At 43.5% G+C, this 17,254-nt stretch overlaps 1 protein-coding gene and 1 long non-coding RNA gene across 15 annotated transcripts in view; one reads left to right on the top strand and one right to left on the bottom strand.

The window, feature by feature from the left end:
- The window catches only part of MARCHF10 (membrane associated ring-CH-type finger 10), a 113,017-nt gene that overhangs the window by 79,108 nt on the left and 16,655 nt on the right, over nucleotides 1-17,254 (top strand). For all 12 annotated transcript variants that reach the window (XM_071083392.1, XM_011743622.3, XM_011743620.3 and 9 more), the window contains 2 exons: nucleotides 8,858-9,024; nucleotides 11,682-11,791. In XM_071083392.1, the coding sequence (XP_070939493.1) occupies nucleotides 8,858-9,024; nucleotides 11,682-11,791 (277 nt within the window). The remainder of the gene's footprint in view (nucleotides 1-8,857; nucleotides 9,025-11,681; nucleotides 11,792-17,254) is intronic.
- The window catches only part of LOC139359662 (uncharacterized), a 52,319-nt gene that overhangs the window by 21,435 nt on the left and 13,630 nt on the right, over nucleotides 1-17,254 (bottom strand). The window lies entirely within an intron of this gene.

Genomic DNA, 17,254 nt, shown 5'->3' with positions numbered 1-17,254 from the left:
GTGCTGGGATTACAGGCGTGAGCCACCGCACCCGGCCTGCATGAACATTCTTGTAAATGTCTCCTGGGTCATGTGGAAGAGTTCTCTGGGATCTTGCCTAGGAGTGGAAAAGCTGGGCTGGTGGGCTAATGGGCTCGTGGTGAACACATTTTCCACTGTACTAAATAATGCCAATTTAGTGTCAAACCAGTCATGTCTAATGTTATACATCCTTGACAACATTCGTATTGATTGGCTTTTCAAATTTGCCAGTCTGATGGGAATAAAATGATATTGTAGCTTTAGTTTGCATTTTCATTTTCATGACTTAATGAAGTTAGGCATTTTATATGCTCTTTTAAATATTAAATGACCATTTGTGTTTTCCATTCTGTGAAATATTAATGTCTTCATTTTTTTGTAGAGATGGGGTCTCATTATGTTGCCCAGTCTGGTCTCAAACTTTTGGCCTCAAGCAATCCTCCCACCTCAGCATCCCAAAGTGCTGGGATTACAAGCGTGAGCCACTTTGCCTAGCCAAATATCTATGTCTTTTGCTCATTTCTCTTTTAGAGTATTTATATATATATTTTAAATACCTTTATATCTTTGGCATATTAATTTAATCTTTCAACAGTTGTGTGTTGGAAATATCTTTTCCCAATTTGTAGTTTGTCTTTTTCTTTATGATGTCTTTTTTTTTTGAAGACTGAGTCTCGCTCTATTGCCCAGGCTGAAGTGCAGTAGCGTGATCTTAGTTCACTGCAACCTCTGCCTCCTGGGTTCAAGTGATTCTCCTGCCTCAGCCTCCCCAGTAGCTGGGATTACAGGCATGTGCCACCACACCCAGCTAATTTTTGCATTTTTGTTAGAGGCGGGGTTTCACCATGTTGGCCAGGCTGGTCTCGAACTCCTGACCTCAAGCGATCAGCCCACCTCGTCCCCTCAAAGTGCTGGAATTACAGGCATGAACCACTGTGCCCGGCCCCATCTTCTTTTTGCAATTTGTATCTTGCAATTTGTATCTTGTTGTCTTGTTTAAGAAATCCTTCTCGGCCGGGCGTGGTGGCTCAAGCCTGTAATCCCAGCACTTTGGGAGGCTGAGGCGGGCGGATCACGAGGTCAGGAGATCGAGACCATCCTGGCTAACACGGTGAAACCCCGTCTCTACTAAAAATACAAAAAGAAATTAGCCGGGCGTGGTGGCGGGCGCCTGTAGTCCCAGCTACTCGGGAGGCTGAGGCAGGAGAATGGCGTGAACCCGGGAGGCGGAGCTTGCAGTGAGCCGAGATCGCGCCACTGCACTCCAGTCTGGGCGACAGAGCGAGACTCCGTCTCAAAAAAAAAAAAAAAAAAAAAAAAAAGAAATCCTTCTCTTAACCTGGTATCATTATGCTATCCTTCCTATTTTCTTGTAAAGTTTCTAGCTTTGTATTTAGGACTTAATGTGAAATGGATTTGGACTTAAATGTGAAGTGGTTCTTAATATGTGATGTGAAGTAAGCTTTATTTTTTTCCCCCTTATGAATATGAAATATGCCAGTGTTTGGGATATTTCCCTGTTGATCCGCACAGCCACCTCTCCTTTGGAACATGCCTCAACAGGCCCCGGTTTCAGGGCTCTCTATTCTGTTCGATTGGTCTTTCGTTGTCTTTCCCTAACCTAATACCATTCTGTCTTAATGCCTGCAGCTTTTATAACTTTTGATATGTGATGATGTAAGCCTCCTTCCCTACTTTTTTAAAGAGTCCTTGACTGTACACTTAAGAATCTACTTGTTGGGATTTTTATTGGAATTGCATTTAATCTATAGAATATTCTGGGAGAATTGACATCTTTGCGATATTGACTTTTTCTTTGATAAACATGGAATATCTCTACTTTTGTTTGTGTCTTCTTTAATGTCTTTCAGTATAGTTTTGCGGTTTTATTCATAAAAGTCATTTATCCCTTGGTTCTTTTATTTGTTGTTGTTTGCTATTGAAACAGTATTGTAAATTCTAATTTTAACTCTTTGTTGCTAAAATGTAGAAATCCAACTGACTATATGTTTTCTCTGTATTTTTGCCAAAATACAAAATAATTTCAACTGTGAAAAATATTAGTAGTTTGATTTCTTTCTTTCCAAACCCTATGCTTTTTAATCCTTTTCTCATCTTACAGTGTTACGTCAATTTTTTTGAGGGCTGTTTGTATTAAATGTGTCTATTATGATTTGATCAGTCTCCTTTTTTGAGTACATCCATAATTAATTACTTAGAAAAACTTCCTAAATGTGTAACTGCTGATGAAAGGAACGCAGAGTCTTCAGGTTCTTAATGTATACTGTCAAATTGTGCTTCAGGAAAGTTCTACACGTTAGCAATTTCACCACCACCTTATAAGGGTCCTCTTTCTACATGCCCTTTCCAGTTCCAGGAATTTCTATGCTTTTTAATGTTTGTCATTAGGAATTCTTGGCTGGGCACAGTGGCTCACTCCTGTAATCCCAGCACTTTGGAAGGCTGAAGTGGGTGAATCACTTGAGGTCAGGAGTTTGAGATCAGCCTGGTCACCATGATGAAACCCTGTCTCTACTAAAAATACAAAAATTAGCTGGGCGTGGTGGCGCACACCAGTGGTCACAGCTACTTGGAAGGCTGAAGTGGGAGAATCTCTTGAACCCAGGAGGCAGAGGCTGCAGTGAGCTGAGATGGCCCTACTGCACTCCAGCCTGGGCAACAGAGCGAGACTCCATCTCAAAAAAAAAAAAAAAAAGAAAAAAAGAGTAATTCTTTGTCAAATATTTTACAGATACTTTTTTACTTTTCCCATTTTATTTACTTTACATTTTATGTATATATTTTTGATGTAGTGGAATTTTAACATTACTTACAATCAAATCTGTCAGTATTTTCCTATACCGCTTTCGCATTTGGTGCCATGCTTAGAAACTCCAATGCTCACTCAGACATCCATAATTATTTTTGTCTAGTATCATTATATTCTCCTTTCATATATCGTAGTGGTTAGAAACATGGGTTTTGCTGTCTTATGGTTCTAGATTTCATTCCTGATTCTACCAACTATTAGCTGTATGATTCTGGCAGGTTCCTTCACTGCTTTTTTTTTTTTTTTTTTTGAGACGGAGTCTCGCTCTATTGCCCAGGCTGGAGTCAGTGGCACGATCTTGGCTCACTGCAAGCTCCACCTCCTGGGTTCAAGCGATTCTCCTGCCTCAGCCTCCCAAGTAGCTGAGATTACAGGTGCCCACCACCATGCATGGCTAATTTTTGTATTTTTAGTAGAGACAGAGTTTCACCATATTGGACAGGCTGGTCTCGAACTCCTGACTTGTGATCCATCTGCCTCAGCCTCCCAAAGTGCTGGGATTATAGGCGTGAACCACCACACCCAACCAGTTTCCTTCATTTCTAAAAATCTGTTTTTCCATCCAGAAAACAGAAATAGTAATGTGTACTCCTCAAAGAACAGTGAAAACTAAATGAGGTTTTAAACATTTATGTGTGTCATAGACTATCCAGTATACAGTAGGCACTTAATACCTGGTAGCTATACTTAAATTCATATGGAATATATTTTGGTGTATGGTATTAGATGGGATTCTAAGGTCTTTTTAAAAACGTTTATCCCGTTAATCCACAATCATTCTATCCTTTCCTTACTAATTTAAAATGCTTTCTTTGGCATACACTATCCTTATCAGTCTGTTTTTGGACTTTCACTTCTGTTCTATTAATCTGCCTGAAATGTTCCATCAATTATACACATTTATTGTTGATTCATGGTTTGGTTTTTTTTTTTTTTTTTTGAGACGAAGTATCACTCTGTCTCCCAGGCTGGAGTGCAGTGAGGTGATCTTGGCTCACTGCAACCTCCACCACTCAGGTTCAAGCGATTCTCCTGCCTCAGCCTCCTGAGTAGCTGGGATTACAGGCAGGTGCCACCTCACCCGGATAATTTTTGTATTTTTAGTAGAGACGGAGTTTCACCATGTTGGTCAGGCTGGTCTCAAACCCATGACTTCATGAGCCGCCCGCCTCGGCCTCCCAAAGTGTTGGGATTACAGGTGTGAGCCACCGCACCTGGCTGATTTATGGTTTTTAAAAAATATTTGATGGCTAAGCATGATGGCTCATGCCATTAACCCCAGTGCTTTGAGAGGCCAAGGTGGGAGGATCACCTGGGGCCAGGAGTTCAAGACCAGCCTGGACAACATGGCAATACCCTATATCTACAAAAATATATATATTCTCTGGGTGTAATGACATATGTCTGTAGTCCCAGCTACTCTAGAGGCTGAGGCAGGAGGATCCCTTGAGCCCAGGAGGTCGAGTCTATAGTGAGCTATGATCACTGCACTTCAGACTGGGTGACAAAGTGAGAACCTGTCTCTAAAAACATATATATGTATATATTTATACATATATATTTATATGTGTATACATATATATTTCTATATATACACATATAGATTAAATATATTTTAGTATAATTATCTATAATAAATATATATCATCTATATGTAAATATATATAAAATCTGTTACCCTCTTTTCAAAATTTTTTATTGCCCATCCTAATTTAATTATATTATGATCTCAGAAAATATGAACAGTATTTTTTGTGCCCTAATACATATTCAATACTTATAAATATTCTATGGCATTAGAAAAGGTTGTACATTCCCTCTTCTCTCTTTGTTGGCATATATATATAAAATACATATGTTAAAATCCTTCAGGCCAGGCACGATGGCTCACACCTATAATCCCAACCCTTTGAGAGGCCAAGGTGGGCAGATTCCTTGAGCTCAGTAATTCGACACCAGCCTGGGCAACATGGCAAAAGCCCGTCTCTACAAAAAATAAAAATAAAAAAATAGCCGGGGGTGGTGGCATGTGCCCGTGGTCCCGGCTACTTGAGAGGCTGAGGTGGGAGGATCACGTGAGCCCAGGAGGCAACAGAGGCTGCAGTGAGCCAAGATCTTGCCACTGCACTCCGGCCTGGACAACACAGTGAGACCCTGTCACAAAAACAAACAAACATAAAAAAACCCTTCATACTTTATTCTTTTCCATTGAGTTTGTCAATTTCTAAAAGAGATCGATTAAAATCCCCCAGTATGATTTGGATTTGCCCATTCTCCTTTGCATGTATAAGAATTTTGCTTTTATTTCGTGCATTAAAGCTCATGGCTGATCTCTTCTTGGTGGATCGATCAATATCTAGCTTTAGACTTTTAGCCTGAATTATATTTTGTCTATTAATATTGTTTCACCTGGAATTTTTTATTTTGTTAATCACATTTTTTTAAATCCCCAGAAATCCTCCTTATCTCTCATTGTTCCTTTTACATAGCAGCTGCCAATAGCCTCTGAATCCTCCTGAGAATTACCTCCTCCCTTCATTAAACAATTCATTTCCTCTAGAGTCAGCTGACTTATTTTCCTTGTCCCCTCTCATTCATGCTGGTGGTTTCCACATGTGACAGGTGGCCCCCAGTTGTTTTATGAAGGAAGGAATGGGTGGTTTAGTAGAGAGAGGTGGCCAGCATGCTGTCCCCAGCAATTGTGTGCTTTTTCTCCTCTGAGATCCACTTTCCTGAATGGGAGGTTTTTGTGTAATTGAATGTCATTCATGAACTTTTTGAAAAACTTTGACCTGTGGCCAGGGGGGGTGGCTCACTCCCCACAGTCCCAGTACTTTGGGAGGCTGAGACAGGATTGCTTGAGGCCAGAACTTTGAAACAAGTCCTGGCGACATAGGAGACCCTGTTTCTAAGAAAAAATTAGCTGGGTGTGGTGGCGTGCACCTGTGGTCACAGCTACTTGGGAGGCTGAGGTGGGAGGATCAATTGAACACAGGAGCTCGAGGTTGCAGTGAGCTATGATTGCCACTGGGCATCAGAGTGAGACCTGTCTCTAACAAAACAAAAAACTTTGACCTTTATGGAGAGTTCCCTTTCTTTGGAATACAATGACAGAATGTTCCCCTGGGAGAGGCACTGTGCTGCCTGCATCACAGGGTATCTGAAAGTGGGCAGCAGCTGGTCCTCTCGTGCTGAAGCAGTTTTTGAGTTCGTACCCTCCCATCCCCTGCACTGGTGCAGCCCAAGCCTGGAATTTCCCTGGGTCTGCCCTTCCCTTCTCGATGCTTCTGTGAGAATGCCTTGGTTTGCCATTTCCTTTCCTCTAGTCAATATCATCATATCTTCATCAACTTTCCAAGAATTCCTCATTTCTGGCCTGCTTGTTTTCCAGCACTATTGTGGATTCATTCTATTTAATTTTCTTTTTTTGTCTTTTTAAGAGATTTGTGTGGGAAAGGAGACTGATGGGGGTGCTTAGCCTGCTATCTTGAGCTAATCCTAAAAGCAGTCTCAATTCTGTAAAACAATATGTGCACAGAAGTAATACCAGAGGCTAGTACACCAAAAGATATTTTTTTCTTTTCTTTTTTTGAGACAAGGTCTCGCTGTGTTGCCCAGGCTGGGCTTGAACTCCTGAGCTCAAGCCATCCTCCTGCCTCAGCTTCCCAAAGTGCTAGGATTACAGGTGTGCGCCACTGTTCCCAGCCAGACTCAACTACTAACAAGCAGTTACTTTGGGGTATTGATTTTATGCTTGATTCTCCTTTTCTTTTCTGTGCTTTTCTGTCTCTTCTTCACTTTTATTTGTTTTAAAAAAAAAAAAATTTTTTTTTGCAAAGTAAGGTAGCCAGTGGATCCCCACTTATACCTTTGAGAAGATGGAGGACCTTAAGTTAAGAGTCAGATATTTATCAACCATAACAAGTTCACCATAGAACCCTTCCTCCTCCTGTTGAGATCAGTGATCTTCAGACCTGCATGACCATCTTAACATTCAGGTTTCTGGACCCCAGATACTGAACCAGAACTGCTAAGGGTGGAGCCCAGGAATCTGTAAAATCTCTACCGGTGAACCCGATGGTCATTTATTTTCTATTGGAAACCACTGATTTACAGCACTTCTTTCCAAATGCAAATCCCTCGTACTTGCCCAAATTAAAAATTTTCTAGGTCAGGTGCTGTGGCTCATGCCTCTAATCCCAGCACTTTGAGAGACCAAGGCAGGCGGATCACCTGAGGTCAAGGGTTCGAGACCAGCCTGGCCAAAATGGTGAAACCCTATCACTACTAAAAATACAAAAATTAGCCTGGTGTAGTGGTGCATGCCTGTAATCCCAGCTACTCAGGAGCCTGAGGCAGGAGAATCGCTTGAAGCCGGCAAAGGTTGCAATGAGCTGAGATTGAGCCACTGCACTCCAGCCTGGGTGACAGAGCGAGACTCCATCTCAAAACAAACAACAACAACAACAACAAATCTTCTACCACTTTTCTGCCTACTTTCTCAAACTTTCAAGGTCTCCCTCTAGTTTATCTTCACCAGTTGGAGCACTCACTCCCATGTCCACATGTTCTTCCTAATTACTTATGAAAATATGGAAACTATGTTGAAATGTATTAAAGTCTAAATGTTGAAAATGTCTAAGTTATTGAGAATGTCCATAATGGAAAACTATAATTCTGCTCCTTTACACTGAGCTGCTCTTTCATAGGGAAAAAGGTCTTTCAAGAAACTGAGCATATATTTCTACATCCAGAGCAATGTCCGTTTCTTCCTCTTTTGATTTTAGTCTCTAGCCAGTTTCTTTCCCTTGACCAGACGGTCCCCAGTCCCACGAGGACTCGAAAGAAAATAGCCTTAGGCTTCTTAAAACCTCCCAACATAAACATCGACCAGCTATTCTTCACTCACCATTTATTAGACACAAATATCTTTACTTACATTTTCATTAGTTCTTATCTTCATCAGATTCCAGCCGCTTACATTCTGGAATGCTGACGTCATTTGTTGGCATGTGTGGTGTTATTCGGGAGCTTGTGTCCAGGTTTATTGGTTCATCATTCACCTAAACCAACATCTATTAAGTGAACTCTGTGTGCAACACCTTGCCAGACACTAGATGTACTTTACAGTTTGCAGAACATGTTCCTCATCATCACGCACAGCCAGCCTGGCCACAACCCTGGGAAGCAGGTGGCAGTGGCATTTATCACCATGACCCTCATTGTACAGACCCCCAGTGTACATTGTACAGGAGACAGGGTCTTGGGAAGATTAAGGAACTTATCCAACGTCACACAACTGACAAGTTTCAGAGGCTGGCCTCAAACCCAGGCCCCCTGACCACGAATCCTATGCACTCACCAGTATGCCACCCCCACCAACTTCCTATGGCAGGGAGAGGGGCTCCTGGCCTTGACTGCAGTTTGGAAATGATTCTGTAGCCATATCCCTTTACCTCTTGATTTATGGTGGCCATGCTGGTCTTCCAGGTCAGCTCACACGTACCGACAATTGCAAAGAAGTCTGTTACAAGAATCTGTGCCTCGGCCAGTCCCAGTGGCTCACATCTAGAATCCCAGCACTTTGGGAGGCCAAGGCATGTGGATCACTTCAGCCCAGGAGTTCAAGACCAGTCTGGGCAACATAGTGAGACTACATCTCTACCAAATAATTTTTAAAATAGCCAGGTGTGGTGGCATGCACCTGTAATCCCAGCTTCTTGGGAGGCTGAAGTGGGAGGATCACCTGAGCCTGAGGAGGTTGAGGCTGCAGTGGGCCAAGATTGTGCCACTGCACTCCAGCCTGGGCAACAGAGTGAGACTCTGTTTCAAAACAAAAAAGAGAATTTGTGCCTTTATTATTAAAAACCATCTCAGTAGGGTCAGAGGGGGCAGTGGGTGAGTGCCAGGAGCCCTCTTCCTTTACTGCCAATGCCCTGGGAACTGGTATTTGTAGAAACTGTAAACATGTAGCCTCCTGGTCACGAGGGCTTATTTTCCATTTAGTCTCCTGGAGGAGGACTCCGAGGAGGAGGGAGACTTGTGTCGCATCTGTCAGATAGCCGGGGGTTCCCCAAGCAACCCCCTCCTGGAGCCTTGTGGCTGTGTGGGAAGCCTGCGGTTTGTTCATCAAGAGTGCCTGAAAAAGTGGCTGAAAGTGAAAATAACATCAGGTAGGTGGGGAAGGAAGTGCAGCGAACGTGCCACGACATGTAATTAACACGAGGCACCACGGTGTGGGCCTCGGAACCTTGTCATCAGCTCACTCTCCTCCGCAGAACAGCGACTCAGGGACACGTGGCTGAGCTCCGGATTCTTGCTCATAAAAACTGTCTTTATGGGAGGGAGTTGTGTTTTTTTATTTGTTTGTTTTTTGGTTTTTTTTAATCTGAGAAAATACTTCTGGAAACAAATACTATTGAATTCTACCTCTGCTTGAGGCTTGAGCAGAGATGCTAAGATCGCCTCTCAGGAGGAAGGAAATAGAAGAAGTGGGTCAGTGGTGGCAGCTCAGCAGACACACAGTAGCCATGCCCAGCTAGCAGACACCCAGCAAAATACTTCAGAAGGTCCCTCATGAGAGACCCCCAGCATACGCATGCTACTTCCTTTTATTTGGGGGTCACCTAAGAAACTAAACAAAGCTGCCTTTTAGCAATAGGGATAAGAGCGTTGATCTGATTGTCTAGAACCATATGAGATAAATTCCCACGTGCGGATTTTGTCAGCTCCCTAGCATCTTATAACTGGGTGTGCAGCCCCTTCTCAACTCCCTGAGCAGGTTATAACCTAAATACAACCACATCGGTAGGTCAGCTGTAGTTTTCTGGGCAGAGAACGGAAGATTTCTTTAAAGCATGGCTTTAGGAATGAGATCAACTTTAACCAAAAAAAAAAAAAAAAAACAGCATGGAACGTCAGTGCAAAGAGCAAGTTGATCAGAAAATAGCTGTGACTTCTTTCAGACACACCTCTCTGAAAATGTATCACCCCACAGCCAGATCCTATTTCTCCCCCTCTTCCATATCCTTCTCCTTAGCCGTCACTATTCTAGGCTGCGGGGAGACTTAGAGCTTTATTCTGTCCTCAAGAGATGCTGCCACGCCCCCTCACCAAGAACAGCACACCATGGAATCAGAACGAACACGTGGGGTAATCATATTACTGTCTCACCCATGCAGCCCATTTTTTTTTTTTTTTTTTTTTTTTTTTTTTTTTGAGGCGGAGTCTCGCTCTGTCGCCCAGGCTGGAGTGCAGTGGCGCGATCTCGGCTCACTGCAAGCTCCGCCTCCCGGGTTCCCGCCATTCTCCTGCCTCAGCCTCCCGAGTAGCTGGGACTACAGGCGCCGCCACCACGCCCGGCTAATTTTTTTATATTTTTAGCGGAGACGGGGTTTCATTGTGTTAGCCAGGATGGTCTTGATCTCCTGACCTCCTGATCCGCCCGCCTCGGCCTCCCAAAGTGCTGGGATTACAGGCTTGAGCCACCGCGCCCGGCCCATGCAGCCCATTTTATGCAACTTCCCTAGCATAAGAAATGTAAGTCCACTGATCGAGAAGCTTAAATGCATATCCATACAATGAGCAAAGTATTCAGTCCTTCAGAGAGGGAAGAAAACGAGTGGATTTTGGTTAACAACTCTGCCATGCAATCCTTTATCTTCCTAGAAATTTGGGCCAATTAACATCTAACACAGAAAAAGTTACCCATGAAACAAGTCATGAAAATGCTGCTATGCTCATAAATGTCAATGCTTGTATGGATGTGTTCAGTAGGATTCTATCAGAAGACACATGGGACATTCGGTAGCCTAAAGCGTTACTGAATGATGCTAAAAAAAAAAAAAGAAAAAAAAAAAAAAAAAAGTCAAGCAAACAAAATGCAGATAAGGGATTACTTACTGTTCATCCCTGCCCTTTGAAAGTCTCTATTATTTACTGTTTCTTTATATTCCCAGTGGGGAAATAGAATGCGGGTATGAAACTGCACAAGCCCTATTTTTACCAAACACATGCAGGTAACTAATAGGTCTTCTATTTTCTAATGCATAAAATAAACACCAGTACATCATTAGTCAAAAGCCACAACTAAGGGGGTACAAAAGACCTGTCTGACAGAATGTTTGCTTAGACATAACAGCCCAGTTCTGCATCTTCCACTTTCGCTTTGGGGAGCAGGATAAAAACGCTGATGTAGAATGCCTGTTTTTATAAAAACAGCAACAAAGGAAGCCTTCTCATATTTCTTTTCCCAGATGAGTCTGAGCTCAGGTTGATGAGCTGGCCGCAGGTACTCCTGTAACTAGCGCCCACACCTGGCCCCTCGCTCCCTCACTGTTCTCAGGTGGGAATGTTACCTGGCAGGAGCAAAGGCAGATTTTTAAGCCATTGATCGAGAATAGCTTCTACCATCTATTTTGGTCCTCACTAATTTATTTACTTGGACCTGTGTTGGGTCTGCAAGAAAAAAAAAAGCCGAATATTCACTCTTTTTACAAACACCTGTGTTACAGACTCTTAGCCTCTCTGCAGCAATTCCAAGTTTATGAACCATCATGTTTATGTTTAAATAGAAAGCAAGATCCGCTATTTAAAAGTCATAGGAATTTCACTTCTATGAAGCTTGCATAATAGATGACTACAAAGGAAATTTTTCCGCTCTCAGATTCAAGGTCATGTTCTACAGAAGATGGCTGGCTTTAAAGGAAGGTCACTCAAGCTCAGAATTCATAACACACACAAGTTCACTCTCCAAGTATCACCTGTCCAAAGTGCTAACACAAACAGACCCATGGTTATATGTACATATAATTCTTTTATCTAATTTAAGGAGCAGATCTTGGTGCCGTGAAGACCTGTGAGATGTGTAAGCAAGGCCTGCTGGTTGACCTGGGTGACTTTAACATGATTGAGTTCTACCAGAAGCACCAGCAATCTCAGGTAAGAAATGTGGCCACTCTGCCTCCACGGGCTAAAGTATGTTGGAGGGGCAGGGCGAGAAGGCATTCCCTTTTCTCCCTGATCTAAGAAATGTAGAAGGTCTCTGCTGGCAGGAGTCTGACAATATCCATTTAGCTTACTTCTCTGAGAAGACCTGCCACTAAATTGGAGTATTAGAGAGCTGAAAAGCCTTTTTGTTTTTTTGAGATGGAGTCTCACTCTGTCGCCCAGGCTGGAGTACAGTGGTGCGATCTCGGCTCACTGCAACTTCCGCCTCCCAGGTTCAAGCGATCCTCCCGCCTTAGCCTCCTGAGTAGCTGGGATCCACGCCCAGCTAATTTTTGTATTTTTAGTAGAGATGGGGTTTCTCCATGTTGGCCAGCCTAGTCTCGAACTCCTGACCTCAAGTGATCTGCCTGCCTCCACCTCCCAGAGTGCTACGATTACAGGCGTGAGCCACTGCACCTGGCTGAGAGTTGGAAGTCTCATTTGTCCCGGGTTGAGTTTGCCCTGCTGTTGGGGACAAAAGCAAGATGCATCAGTGGGCAACTGGACACAGAGAAATACCAAAAAATTCTGGCAAGCTCCACACTCACATTTGCAGAAGTAATTTAATAACAAGAGAGAAAAAAAAAAAATCAGGGTCTTGGAGGAAATGGCCCCTAATTTAAATATCAAGCAACCCTGTGATAAGAAGGAACTGCTTTACCTAGGACTGATAAACATGAGGTAAATGCCTACTGGCTGATCTTTACCACCTAGTGAATTAACTCACCTAGGGTATTTGGACTGCATTTCTAATATTGTAAAAAAGTTAGTTACCCTCAGGTGGGAAGTTGATTTATGCCTGAGATAACAGTTAATCACCCAATTCTCAGGCAAACAGTCTTCCATTTAGAGCTGTTAGGTTGGTGCAAAAGTAACTGCAGTTTTGCCACTTTCATTGGCAATATCCACAATTACTTCTGCACCAACCTAATACTATTTTGTTCAGTATAGAAGTCACAAGCCACTTGTGGCTAATGAACAGGTGGCTTGTTCTAATCAACATATCCTGTAACATACACACCAAATTTCAAAGACACAGTACCAAAAAAAATACAAAGGGTAATATATCACCTAATTTTAAACACACACCAAGTTTCAAAGACTTAGTACACTTTCCAGTTCAGTATGTAAAGAGCTTGAAGTGGTCACTTCCTTTTAACAAGTAAAAAGCTGAATAAAGTGCAAAATCAACAACCCTTCTTAGATCCATAAGAGAAGTGAGGTCACAGAGCAAATCACTGCCGCTAAAATTGGAGAGAGAGGGAGATAGAATCAGTAATCTCAGCACTTTGGGAGGTCAAGGTGGGCGGATCACTTGAGGTCAGAAGTTTGAGGCCAACGTGGCCAACACAGCAAAACCCCATCTCTACTAAAAATACAAAAATCAGCTGGGCGTGGTGGCGCATGCCTGTAATCCCAGCTACTCAGAAGGCTGAGGCTTGAGAATCACTTGAACCTAGGAGGCGGAGGATGCAGTGAGCCGAGATCGCACCATTGCACTCCAGCCTGGGCGACAGAGTGAGACTCCATCTCAAAAAAACAAAAACAAAAATAAAACAAAACAAAAGAAAAAAACCAATCACAACTTACCGGAGCAGAGACTCCTGAGCAGAAAGCTCTGTGGAAACCAGTGCTGGACAAGTAACCTTAAGCTGTAGTTAATGAACTGCTGGAGGCTCAGTGTAGACAAGTCTGAGAGTCAGAAACTCCAGGGGGACCCCGTCATAGGGATATCCCCACCCTTCGGTGAGGTTTCTATCCAGGAGTGCAAGCGGGTGCTTACAGTGAATAGCAGAGAAAAATTCCTTCATGCTTCCAGCAGGGGGAGGGGGAAGTAACCATTTTGGTGTAAGCCAGAGCTTTCTGTTCTTCCTAACAAAGTCTGCCCTCAGGAAAAACTATTTAACCAGAGCCTAACCTTTGGAGCTTTTATCAGAGCCCCATACCGAACTGGAAGAAGGGAAATACTCAACTCCAGCCCTCTCCAGCCATCTTGTCCCACCTAAGGTGGGAGGGGGAGGATAGAGAAACTGAGAGGCACTTGTGAAGTTCACAGTCCAGAGGCCCAGGCTCACTCAGACTGGGACCTAGAATCTCAAAGGACTCTAGCACACTTCCCCTCTCCCCACACCTCACCACCACATGGCTAACAACCCATTTATAGCAGTTCCTTTTACCCAGTACATCACGTCTGGTTACCAAGAACAAATTACAAGGCATACTCAAAGGTGAAAAGCAGAGTTTGAAGAAACAGAGCAAACACCAGAACCAGACTCCGATGTGGCAGGGATGTTGGAATTACCAGCCCAGGAATGTAAAACACTATGATTAATATGCTAAGAACTGTAACAGGTAAAATAGACAGCACTCAAGAACAGATGGGCAGTGTACACAGAAAGATGGAAATTCTAAGAAAGAAAAAGAAATCATAGAGATGAAAAACACTAACAAATGAAGAATGCCTTTGATGGGCTTGTTAGTAGACTGGATACAACTGAGGAAAGAATCTTTGGCTGGGCGTGGTGGCTCATGCCTGTAATCCCAGCACTTTGGGAGGCCAAGACGGGTGGATCACGAGGTCAGGAGATCGGGACCATCCTGGCTAACATGGTGAAACCCCATCTCTACTAAAACATAGAAAAAATTAGCCAGGCATGGTGGTAGGCACTTGTGGTCCCAGCTACTCAGGAGACTGAGGCAGGAGAATGGCTTGAACCCGGGAGGCAGAGCTTGCAGTGAGCCAAGATCGTACACTGCACTCCAGCCTGGGCGACAGAGCAAGACTCTGTCTCAAAAAAAAAAAAAAAAAAAGAAAAAGAATCTTTGAGGTTAAGGCTATCCCAATAGAAACTGCCCAAAATGGAAAAACAGAACACAGATTGGGAAAAAAAGAAAAGAAAACACAGCAGGACATGCAAGAACTTATGAGACAACGATCCAAAAGGTACAATAGACACACCATGGGAATACCCAGAAGGAGAATAAAGAGAGAAAGGAACAGAGAAATATTTGAAGCAATAATGATTGAGAATTTCCCCCAAATTAATGTCAGACACCAAATCAGAAATCCAGGAAGCTCAGAGAACACCAAACAAGATAAATGCAAAACCCCATCACCAGGACATATCATATTTAAAATGGAAAAAAAAAATCAAAGATAAAGAAAAAAATCCTGTAAGAGGCCAGAGGGGAAAAACACCTTCCCTAAAGAGGAGTAAAGGTAAGAATGACATCTGACTTCCCAGAAAGCAAGGAGAGAGAGAAAGAAAATATTTAAAGTGTTAAAAGAAAAAACTGAACAACCTAGATTTCTCTACCCTGCAAAATTATCCTTCAAGAACATAGGAGAAATAAAGATTTTCTCAGGCAAATAGTTAATGCCAAAAAAAGTAAAATATCAAAAAAAAAAAAAGAATGTAAAAATTACATACGGAAATGATCATTTGAAAATATTGTTAATAAATTATATTGTTAAAATTAATTTCACCAGTTTCTTTTTACTTCTTTAATGTGGCTACTAGAAATTTTAAAATTACATCTGTGATGTGCGTTTGTACCTCTGAGTGTATTCTATTGGATGGGGCTGATCTGGAAGGTGATTTCCACATTATAAGCAGTCAATAAATATTGACCAGACCTTTTTTTTGGCCAACGTTTTGACAGTTAAGTCAAAATGATTTGTGTGAGTCTGGGCAATTCTGCAGTTTCCTTGTTTAGATTTTTAAGGGTGTAGACCAAAGAACAAAATACTGACAAGAATGAAGGATATTTGAAGAGTTCAATGAGTAAGTTAGGGCATAATGCCACAGCAGCATTATAGAGGTTAGGCATGAGGAGGTTAGAGAAAGAAAAGGAAAAAAGAGAAAAGAAGACAGGAAGAGAAGGGAGGGCAGGGAAGGGGAGAGGAGAAGGGCTTCTTGAGAAACAGTGTTTTGAGGCCTGAAGGTCTCACATCACTGCATCATAACCACCAGGCACTATGATCTGAGACGATAAACAGAGCGACTCACATTCCTGGACGCTGAGCATGTGGGAGGCGAAATACTGAAAGAAACCAGAACCTCTCAGTGCCTGAGGTCAGGTGCCAGCCAGGGCGCCGACAGGTTCATCTCAAGAAATAGATCATTTTGGGCAATGGAGCCTGCCAAATCTCCTAAGGAGGACGTGTTCACATGAGGATGGGTCACCCAGAATACTGTCTATTAGAGCAATCTACAGACATCCAAACACCATGCAGCCCAGGGGAATGCCTTGCCTAGAAAAGACCCCTTTTGGCCCCAAGCCTTTCCACATGGCTCTCCCTCTGCCAAGCTGCTGCCACCATCTAATGTCCTTTATCAATGGTATTTATAGAACTGACCCAGCAGCAGCGCATTTTTCCATCCGTACTAAGATGTGTGCACTCATGTAGTCTGAGGCCGCGTGTCCCACTGAAAAGCCTACCAGCTTCGATTAAGATCTCAATCTAAACCCTACTCTCTTCCCCAGAGTGGCCTCGTGACCTTGAGGAAACTATGGCAACTCTCTGGACCTCAGCTCTCTCATCTGTAGAAGGTGAGAGATGTTAACTCACACCTCACAGGTTTGGATGTAGGAAAAGACTTGAGTACATCACCTCATAGACAGAGTGTGTGCAGAGAAGGCTCCACGCACGAGAATTGTCAGATTACAGCTGTAGAGACGCTCAACTAACTTGGCACTCGGAGGAGAAAGCTAAGTGCACCAATGACTGGCCTCGAGTCCATCAGTGATGGACCAACCCAACCGGGTCACATCCATATCCTCAGCCCCACGGCACCCTCCGAGTTGAGATAACTGGCTACAAGCACCTTCTAGAACGAACTATAACAGTAATTATATCAGCCAGGATCTGGTTGGAAGAGATGGTGGCACACTCAAAAGGGGCAAGTGAAGAAGGCAGAAGGGAAGAGGGAAATGTGGGCAGCAAAAGAAAGCAGCAAGGAACGAGGAGGTGTCCTGGGACTAGCAGTGTGGCCAGGATCATGAGCACTGTAGCTAAGGGACAGCCACCAGCAGCCTGGGGCCTTCAGCAGAAGACAGCAACCACTGTCACACCACACCCAGCAGAGAGGGACCGGGGAAGAGACACCCAGCTTCTCCCTCCTCCGCCCGCAGGTCTCCTGCCGGGGCCTCCCATGTGCCAAACCCAGTGAGATGCCAGAGGGCAAGGGAGCCCGGCTGGGGAAAGCCATGGGGCTGACCCCTGGGCCACAGAGCAGGAGGGGCACGGATCTGCAGGGGAAACAGAAAGCATCCAGCACAGTCACTGCTCCACGTGGAAGCAGGAATGATTTTAAATTTGTTTCAGTGAGAACTTCACAGGCCATCAGAGCCTTTTGGAAATGCCCACATTATCATCCCAGGTGGCATCTAGGCTGCTAGGCCTGCCCTGTG

Source organism: Macaca nemestrina, chromosome 17 (genome assembly GCF_043159975.1).
Source record: "Macaca nemestrina isolate mMacNem1 chromosome 17, mMacNem.hap1, whole genome shotgun sequence".
Lineage (NCBI taxonomy): Eukaryota > Metazoa > Chordata > Mammalia > Primates > Cercopithecidae > Macaca > Macaca nemestrina.
This window is presented reverse-complemented; position numbering and strand designations above follow the sequence as displayed.